Here is a 10,498-nt window from a genome sequence, read left to right as displayed (position 1 = left end):
AGTTTGACATATTAAGGTTGAAATCAATATATTCTGTCTTTCATAGAAGCTAGAGCTCTGCGGACAGTTTCAGCTGGAAAGCAAACTGATGGGTACTGATAATGTATTGTCCAGAATTGGTTGTTTTCAGTCTCACAACGATGAGCCGTTCGAGGTTTTGATAACGTGGGTAGCACGTCGATTGGCCTGTACCGGGACTGTGTGGGCGATCCTCCAGTGTGATGGGAAATAACTTAGAGCAGGCACTGGCTGAAGATCTGGGTGACAAGTACCAACTGCTTTCTTGGTCCATGTTTGATCTGCTTGTTAGTCACCCTGTCTGTGCCTTGGGCTGGATGGTTTCCCAACCTATGGATCAGGGTCTCGGTTTCAGCAGGTGTTGTCAGCACTGGCAGCACTGGAAGAGCTGCGTCGCTGTTCTCCTGTACCAGTTGTCACTCCTGTGCCATGTTTCATCGACACCATTATGATCTACTGTATTTTGGGCCTCGAAGATTTCGGCTTTGCTTAAAGGATCGTAGATCTGGCCTGCCGGCCCCTGGAAGTCGCAGGTATAGGAGGGACTGATGAGGCTCCACTTGCTCCTAGACAGCAGGAAGTCCTCCCATACTTCTGGCTCGGATGTGAAGCTCCCGTTGCAGTCTGTTCATCTCCCTGTGATCAGAGCAGTTGCAGAACTGTTACCATCGCTATCGGGCCTTGTTCTTTGGCGTTTTGACGTCTTGCAGTAAGGGAAAGGAAGTCTCATGATGCCGCGGTGAGTATGTAGTGTGAACCGACGCTTGTCAGAATGCTCGTTTGGTTTTCCCTGTTAGAGCTGACGTGGCCTCATTAGCCCTATGAGTGGTGGAGACGTCTACCATTGGGCGAACATTGTTGTTGAGTCATTCAGCGTACTGATTGCAGTTAGTGACCACAGATGTGGGCGTTCCTAATTGCGCCAATGACTGTGTTGCGCTCCGAGGTGAGGTCCACTACGGTGGTGACATGGAGGTGGAGGTTATTTGGCTTCACCACATCGAGAACATCATGGCGATGGGTTCTGTTATGTGGAACCTGTGTCAGATCATCAGGGTCGAAGGTAATTGCCCCCAGGGGTTCTTCAAGGACCTTTAGTTGCTCTACCCTTGGGCTGTCACGACGAGAGTTCCACGCATAGTGCTTCACAGTTAGATCTCCACATAGGAGTCTCGTTCGTCGAATTGCCTCTGTGGACTCAGGTAGGCTGCTATCAGTGTGACAAAGCCATGTGCCGTGTTGATGGTGGTAGTCGTCGCCTCCAAGGTGGTAAGTTGAGACATTTACACTGAGCTTCTGGCTGTGAGCATTCCCTATTAAATGGTAGACACAGATGGCGCTCTGGTAACTATGCCACTACACTGACTGTTGGCGGACGATTTAAAAGCAGAGTTTTATTGGTGTTAATATAAATATACTAAGGTGGTATCTGTTCTTTCGGACCATGCAGCAAAATGTTAATATAATCACAATAGTTTCTTTGATTGGAGCGAATACCATCAATATCTTTGTAAGACGGCAAGCTTGAGACATCAGCGAACAATTAAGCAAGGGTAAGAATCTATGAAGGGTCAGTCTTTAGAGGTAGTTTTGTGTTCAGCTAGCCTACAGGTTCACTCTTGACGGTATGTGTAATCTACAGGACCACTTCTTACGTTATGAAGTCCAAAATCAAAATGGGGGTCGCGGTATGCATACTTTCACGCCGTCCATGGACGCAAGCAAATTGTAGTGAATTTTGAATTTTGTTCCTGTTTGTTGTTTACTGATTATATGCTGCGAAATGCTGCTTCAGAAGGATGAACATAGCTGATAATACTGTTTCACGAATTATCTCGAAATTGTTATCCACTGAAATAATGTAAACTATTGCTGCTGAGAGCGCACTTGTAGGATAATTAGTGAAAATGTGTAACATGATGAAAAACAGTTTATGTACACAGTTGATTGTGGTAGAAGTGCTTTTAGTCCTCATTGGTTGGTTTTCACTTCTTGAGGGATTGTATAGACATTCGTGAATATTTCTTTTAGATATATACGAATGACATCATGGAGGTAGTTGGTCATTCAGTAAATTTCCGTCCCTGAGTTCCAGATGTGTAAAGTTCTACCGGTAGATCCAACTTGCACCCTATGCCTTCTCTATGCAAACTAACACGGTCTTCCACATTTTTCAGGGTATGGTTGTTGTTGTGTTGTCTTCAGTCCTGAGACTGGTCTGATGCAGCTCTCCATGCTACTCTATCCTGTGCTAGCTTCTTCATCTCCCAGTACTTACTGCAATCCACAACCTTCTGAATCTGCTTAGTGTATTCATCTCTTGGTCTACCTCTACGATTTTTACCCTCCATGCTGCCCTCCAATGCTAAATTTGTGATCCCTTGATGCCCCAGAACATGTACAGTCGTGGACAAAACGAGCGAGACCCCTCGCCTTTACGTTATGCTGATCCGCACAGCTTTAAAGTCTGCTACACAGCATAACAGGCAAGGCGACGAAGTGCTACCAACATACTATGCACAGGCGTGAAATTGGAAAACTATCCGAAATTTGTCACAGTGTTTTCAATCATGTGTAAGACTATATTAATGCTGATTAGCGTGTTAACCACAACACCTAAATATAAGATATAAATGAAAGAAGAAACGCTAATTAGTATGAACTGTAGTAATAAAAACGAATTTCAGCTTATCGAGATAACGTAACTGTTGTAGTAAGACAATGTACCCCAGGTCGTTACGAATTAGCAAAATATTATGCGCATTCGGCAGCGAAATGGTCTGTGTCAACGTTCAGACCAGTCATACTGGATTACCGTTGCTGACCTACATTGAAAGTGTGCAAATTTAGCAATGCATGAAGATTCATAACGAAATTCAGTTAAAAATCATTCAGTGCCACACTTAAGTCAATTCAATTATTGACAGAAGCGGAAAAAGTAGGCCGTAACAAGTATGAAATTCTACAAGAGTTTCATATCAACATCCACAGGGCACCAGTACAGAATAAAGGTAGCAATAAAACGTATTGGGGGCGCGAGAATTTCTTAAAATTCCTTTACTGATAGTCTATCTGCCTCCATCGAGATTAGAACCGAAAACAAACCAGACCTCCCTTGCAGTAGCAAACACCTTTCACTACGCTAGCAGACAACCCAGGCAAATGGCCCTCTACCTGTATTATTACTCAAAAAATGGCTCAAATGGCTCTAAGCACTATGGGACTCAACTGCTGTGGTCATAAGTCCCCTAGAACTTAGAACTACTTAAACCTAACTAACCTAAGGACAGCACACAACACCCAGCCATCACGAGGCAGAGAAAATCCCTGACCCCGCCGGGAATCGAACCCGGGAACCCGGGCGTGGGAAGCAGTATTATTACTCCAGACATGAATAACCCGGCAATTTCGCAATTAAAGTGTCAAAATGATCAGCAGTTTCTGTGGCATAGAGCTTTCTGGACTAAAAAACATGAATTGTCTACCTTTATGTAACCGCTTATGTGACAATCATTCGGGATGTTTATCGAAATAACAAAAACTGTTATTAGTGAGTAAATTTAGTAGGATAATTCTGCATCACCCCAGGAAATAAACGGCGACGTAGCTGCCAAACGTATTCTACAATGTTTCGAATTCTCCATTAGACGTGTCACAGCCAGAAAACGTTCATTAGCCGAAATGTTCCTTAAGGTAGCAATGGGAATGCTCGCACATCTAAAACGCGGTGGCATTAATAGTGGGATCTGAATTACCACGTGTATAGGCAAATGGATTTTATTTGCATTCCTGTAAAGGTGATTTGGATCTACAGCGTAGCTACGATTAATATGCTGATGTATAGACTGCAACTGCAACATTTCGAATAAAGAGTAAGGTAGCTACACTCCTGGAAATTGAAATAAGAACACCGTGAATTCATTGTCCCAGGAAGGGGAAACTTTATTGACACATTCCTGGGGTCAGATACATCACATGATCACACTGACAGAACCACAGGCACATAGACACAGGCAACAGAGCATGCACAATGTCGGCACTAGTACAGTGTATATCCACCTTTCGCAGCAATGCAGGCTGCTATTCTCCCATGGAGACGATCGTAGAGATGCTGGATGTAGTCCTGTGGAACGGCTTGCCATGCCATTTCCACCTGGCGCCTCAGTTGGACCAGCGTTCGCGCTGGACGTGCAGACCGCGTGAGACGACGCTTCATCCAGTCCCAAACATGCTCAATGGGGGACAGATCCGGAGATCTTGCTGGCCAGGGTAGTTGACTTACACCTTCTAGAGCACGTTGGGTGGCACGGGATACATGCGGACGTGCATTGTCCTGTTGGAACAGCAAGTTCCCTTGCCGGTCTAGGAATGGTAGAACGATGGGTTCGATGACGGTTTGGATGTACCGTGCACTATTCAGTGTCCCCTCGACGATCACCACTGGTGTACGGCCAGTGTAGGAGATCGCTCCCCACACCATGATGCCGGGTGTTGGCCCTGTGTGCCTCGGTCGTATGCAGTCCTGATTGTGGCGCTCACCTGCACGGCGCCAAACACGCATACGACCATCATTGGCACCAAGGCAGAAGCGACTCTCATCGCTGAAGACGACACGTCTCCATTCGTCCCTCCATTCACGCCTGTCGCGACACCACTGGAGGCGGGCTGCACGATGTTGGGGCGTGAGCGGAAGACGGCCTAACGGTGTGCGGGACCGTAGCCTAGCTTCATGGAGACGGTTGCGAATGGTCCTCGCCGATACCCCAGGAGCAACAGTGTCCCTAATTTGCTGGGAAGTGGCGGTGCGGTCCCCTACGGCACTGCGTAGGATCCTACGGTCTTGGCGTGCATCCGTGCGTCGCTGCGGTCCGGTCCCAGGTCGACGGGCACGTGCACCTTCCGCCGACCACTGGCGACAACATCGATGTACTGTGGAGACCTCACGCCCCACGTGTTGAGCAATTCGGCGGTACGTCCACCCGGCCTCCCGCATGCCCACTATACGCCCTCGCTCAAAGTCCGTCAACTGCACATACGGTTCACGTCCACGCTGTCGCGGCATGCTACCAGTGTTAAAGACTGCGATGGAGCTCCGTATGCCACGGCAAACTGGCTGACACTGACGGCGGCGGTGCACAAATGCTGCGCAGCTAGCGCCATTCGACGGCCAACACCGCGGTTCCTGGTGTGTCCGCTGTGCCGTGCGTGTGATCATTGCTTGTACAGCCATCTCGCAGTGTCCGGAACAAGTATGGTGGGTCTGACACACCGGTGTCAATGTGTTCTTTTTTCCATTTCCAGGAGTGTATTTTCGTTGTTAGGATTTCGTCACGTAAATAGTTAAAAATGGAACCCTACTAGTCTCACTTTCTTGACCGTCTATCTGCCTACCCAACCCTTAAAACCCGTTTACCTCGAGTACGGTTGGACATGTTGTTGTTGTGGTCTTCAGTCCTGAGACTGGTTTGATGCAGCTCTCCAAGCTACCCTATCCTGTGCAAGTTTCTTCATCTCCCAGTAGCTACTGCAACCTACATCCTTCTGTATCTGCTTAGTGTATTCATCTCTTGGCCTCCCTCTACGATTTTTACCCTCCACGCTGCCCTCCAATACTAAATTGGTGATCCCTTGATGCCTCAAAACATGTCCTACCAACCGGTCCCTTCTTCTCGTCAAGTTGTGCCACAAACTCCTCTTCTCCCCAATTCTATTCAATACCTCCTCATTAGTTCTGTGATCTACCCATCTAATCTTCAGCATTCTTCTGTAGCACCACATTTCGAAAGCTTCTATTCTCTTCTTGTCCAAACTATTTATCGTCCATGTTTCACTTCCGTACATGGCTACACTCCAAACAAATATTTTCATAAACGACTTCCTGACACTTAAATCTATACTCGATGTTAACAAATTTCTCATCTTCAGAAACGCTTTCCTTGCCATTTCCAGTCTACATTTTATATCTTCTCTACTTCGACCATCATCAGCTATTTTGCTCCCCAAATAGCAAAACGTCGTTACTACTTTAAGTGTCTCATTTCCTAATCTAATTCCCTCAGCATCACCTGACTTAATTCGACTACATTCCATTATTTTCGTTTTCCTTTTGTTGATGTTCATCTTATATTCTCCTTTCAAGACAATGTCCATTCCGTTCAACGGCTCTTCCAAGTCCTTTGCTGTCTCTGACAGAATTACAATGACATCGGCGAACCTCAAAGTTTTTATTTCTTCTCTATGGATTTTAATACCTACTCCGAATTTTTCTTTTGTTTCCTTTACTGCTTGCTCAATATACAGATTGAATAACATTGGGGATAGGCTACAAACCTGTCTCACTCCCTTCCCAACCACTGCTTCCCTTTCATGTCCCTCGACTCTTATAACTGCCATCTGCATTCTGTACAAATTGTAAATAGCCTTTCGCTCCCTGTATTTTACCCCTGCCACCTTTTGAATTTGGAAGAGTGTATTCCAGTCAACATTGTCAAAAGCTTTCTCTAAGTCTACAAATGCTAGAAACGTAGGTTTGCCTTTCCTTAATCTATTTTCTAAGATACGTCGTACGGTCAGTATTGCCTCACGTGTTCCAACATTTCTGCGGAATCCAAACTTATCTTCGCCAAGGTCGGTTTCTACCAGTTTTTCCATTCGTCTGTAAAGAATTCGAGTTAGTATTTTGCAGCTGTGACTTATTAAACTGATAGTTCGATAAATTTCACATCTGTCAACACCTGTTTTCTTTAGGATCGGAATTATTTAATTCTTCTTCAAGTCTGAGGGTATTTCTCCTGTCTCGTAGATCTTGGCCTATCTCGTAAATCTTGCTCTCCAGATGGTAGAGTTTTGTCAGAACTGACTCTCCCAAGGCCGTCATTAGTTCTAATGGAATGTTGTCTACTCCGGGGGCCTTGTTTCGACTCAGGTCTTTCAGTGCTCTGTCAAACTCTTCACGCAGTATCTTATCTCCCATTTCATCTTCAGCTATATCCTCTTCCATTTCCATAATATTGTCCTGAAGAACATCGCCCCTGTGTAGACCCTCTATATACTCCTTCCACCTTTCTGCGTTCCCTTCTTTGCTTTGAACTCGGTTTCCATCTGAGCTCTTGATATTCATACAAGTGGCTCTCTTTTCTGCAAAGGTCTCTTTAATTTTCCTGTAGGCAGTATCTATCTTACTCCTAGTGAGATAAGCCTCTACTTCCTTACATTTGTCCTCTAGCCATCCGTGCTTAGCCATTTTGCACTTCCTGTTGATCTCATTTTTGAGACGTTTCTATTCCTTTTTGCCTGCTTTATTAACTGCATTTTTATATTATCTCCTTTCATCAAAATCAGTATCGCCGGCCGGTGTGGCCGTGCGGTTCTAAGCGCTTCAGTTTGGAACCGCGTTACCGCTACGGTCGCAGGTTCGAATCCTGCCTCGCGCATTGATTTGTGTGATGTCCTTAGGTTAGTGAGGTTTAAGTAGTTCTAAGTTCTACGGGAGTGATGACCTCAGAAGTTAAGTCCCATAGTGCTCAGAGCCATTTGAACCAATTCAGTATCTCTTCTGTTACCCAAGGATTTCTACTAGCCCTCATCTTTTTCCCTAATTGATCCTCTGCTGCCTTCACTATTTCATCTCTCAAAGCCACCCATTCTTCTTCTACTGTATTTCTTTCCCCCACTCCTGTCAATTGTTTCCTTATGCTCTCACTGAAACTCTTTTCAACCTCTGGTTCTTCCAGTTTATCCAGGTCCCATCTCCTTAAATTCCTACCTGTTTGCAGTTTCTTCAGTTTTAATCTGCAGTTCATAAACAATAGATTGTGGTCAGAGTCCACATTTTCCCCTGGAAATGTCTTACAATTTAAAACCTGGTTCCTAAATCTCTGCCTTACCATTATATAATCTATCTGAAACCTTCTAGTATCTCCAGGCTTCTTCAATGTATACAACCTTCTTTCATGATTCTTGAACCAAGTGTTAGCTATGATTAAGTTATGCTCTGTGCATAATTCTACCAGACGGCTTCCTCTTTCATTTCTTAGCCCTAATACAAATTCTCCTACTACGTTTCCTTCTCTTCCTTTTCCTACTGTTGAATTCCAGTCACCCATGACTATTAAATTTTGGTCTTCCTTCAATACCTGAATCATTTCTTTTATCTCATCATACAGTTCATCAATTTCTTCATCATCTGCAGAGCTAGTTGGGATATAAACTTGTACTACTGTAGTAGGCGTGGGCTTCGTCTCTATCTTGGCCACAATAACGCGTTCACTATGATGTTTGTAGTGGCTTACCCGCACTTCTATTTGCTTATTCATTATTAAAACTACTCCTGCATTACCACTATTTGATTTTGTATTTATAACCCTGTATTCACCTGACCAAAAGTCTTGTTCCTCCTGCCAACGAACTTCACTAATTCCCACTATATCTAACTTCAACCTATCGATTTCCTTTTTTAAATTTTCTAACCTACCTGCCCGATAAGGGATCTGACATTCCACGCTCCGATCCGTAGAACGCCAGTTTTCTTTCTCCTGATAACGACGTCCTCCTTAGTAGTCCCCGCCCGGAGATCCGAATGGGGGACTAGTTTACCTCCGGAATATTTTACCCAAGAGGACGCCATCATCATTCAGCCATACAGTAAAGGTGCACGCCCTCGGGAAAAATTACGGCTGTAGTTGCTTCTTGCTTTAAGCCGTTCGCAGTACCAGCACAGCAAGGTCGTTTTTGGTAGTGTTACAAGGCCAGATCAGTCAATCATCCAGACTGTTGCCCCTGCAACTACTGAAAAGGCTGCTGCCTCTCTTCAGGAACCACACGTTTATCTGGCCTCTCAACAGATACCGCTCCGTTGTGGTTGCACCTACGGTACAGCCATCTGTATCGCTGAGGCACGCAAGCCTCCCCACCAACGGCAAGGTCCGTGGTTCATGGGGGTAGGAGGGTATGGTTATCAATCAGTAAATATTCGGCAAACGTGTAAATATGTACAGTCACTTTTTTCTTTCGTAAGAGATGCTTTTTATATCTTGTCTTTATACAGGGTGATTGGAAATTCACGGTACAAGCTTCTACAACTTGTAGTGGAGAATGGGTAGATAATATTCTGAATTCGTTCCGATGTCGGGAAACGTACCGTTTTCGTGCTACAACCGCTTGAAAACGGGTTGGTAAAGCAACCACTTTTAGAAGTAATTGGTTGGGCTTGGCAATCCATCACTTGTTTTACAGTTCCACTCATTAATAGCCAAAGAAACTTGTGTACTCGTCGACGGGTGTTATTCAACGTGGTGCAGTATTACCTCTTGCAATTTGGGTGTCCGACGTCTCCTTGGAGCACCGCGGTCACGTCTGCTGACGGCCAAGGTACACTTTCTCGAAGCCCTTGCGTAATTGTGGCGAAAAGGCTATGCGGTAGAGCCAAACGCTCTGGAGAACATCTTGATAAATGCGACGAGCAGCTCTTCCATTACCGTGAGCTTCGTGATGCAAACGAGTACTCAACCATGTTACTCTAACACTTACAGACACCTGAACGAGGTTCGAACCAGTCATAGGCGTCAAATGAGATCAGCCGATCAGACGAATCCACCCGCCGCTATGACTACCCTGTTGCGTACCTACTGTGTGGCGTCCCCGACGTAGAGCTGCTACTGCCACAGCTCTCGCAGTGGAGTTGAGACACGATGCGCGATGACGTAGGTCCCCGTTGGTTAAGATTGAATGATTCTTTGCCCGATATGCAGTAGTTGTTAAATCTTGTCTTATCCGCATCGTGCACACCACCACTTGCGAGGAAACATTGTAATTATCAGTCTTCTTGTACGTTGTTGACTCGTTGCTATGGAGTTGTTGAACCTGTATGAAGCGAGATCCACAGATACTCTCTGATCACGTCTGAGTGAACCTACGCCGTAATGTTAAAAAAAAATGTTCAAAAGTTCTCTTTTCAATTAATGAAGTAGGCATTTTGATATTCAGATTAAATTGTCCTTGCTGAACAGTCGATGGTTAACTATCACTGATTAAATCACTTAATAATGTAGTCCACGCTTGATATTTCACTTGGAACGAACAGTTTATTGTTCCTTCACCAGTAAATACTTTACAAATTTCGCACCACACGCACACGCAATTGGTTGGTAAAGTCAGTTGTATTAAAATTAAGTTTCTTGACAATTACGACGACTTTTCAGCGCAATTGTATTATCTTCGTGAAGTCGTGTAATTGTGTCCTACTCGAGACTAATTGAGTGTAGTCCTTTGATATACTATTCACTCTTCTTTTAGTTCCAACTATTTGAAAGTCATGTACAATATTCACTAGTTTCGCCAATAAAGTTCAATTAACCCGTTATGCACGTTTATAAGCGTGTATCAGTTCCTGTCTGTGCTTAGAAAATCAGTTTTCGAAGTTCGTGATTCACGTCACGCAAGAAACACTTCTGAACGCAAAACAATCTCGTCGCATTCCGTA

At 44.8% G+C, this 10,498-nt stretch overlaps 1 protein-coding gene across 1 annotated transcript in view; it reads left to right on the top strand.

Moving 5' to 3' along the window:
• Positions 1-987: 987 nt before the first annotated feature.
• The window catches only part of LOC126235336 (uncharacterized), a 148,037-nt gene continuing 138,526 nt past the window's right edge, over positions 988-10,498 (top strand). Inside the window, exon 1 of the mRNA XM_049944058.1 lies at positions 988-1,081. Within this exon, the coding sequence (XP_049800015.1) occupies positions 988-1,081 (94 nt within the window). The remainder of the gene's footprint in view (positions 1,082-10,498) is intronic.

Source organism: Schistocerca nitens, chromosome 2 (assembly GCF_023898315.1).
Source record: "Schistocerca nitens isolate TAMUIC-IGC-003100 chromosome 2, iqSchNite1.1, whole genome shotgun sequence".
NCBI classification, from domain to species: Eukaryota; Metazoa; Arthropoda; class Insecta; order Orthoptera; family Acrididae; genus Schistocerca; species Schistocerca nitens.
Note: the sequence above shows the minus strand (reverse complement) of the source record. Positions and strands in the feature narration are given on the sequence as shown.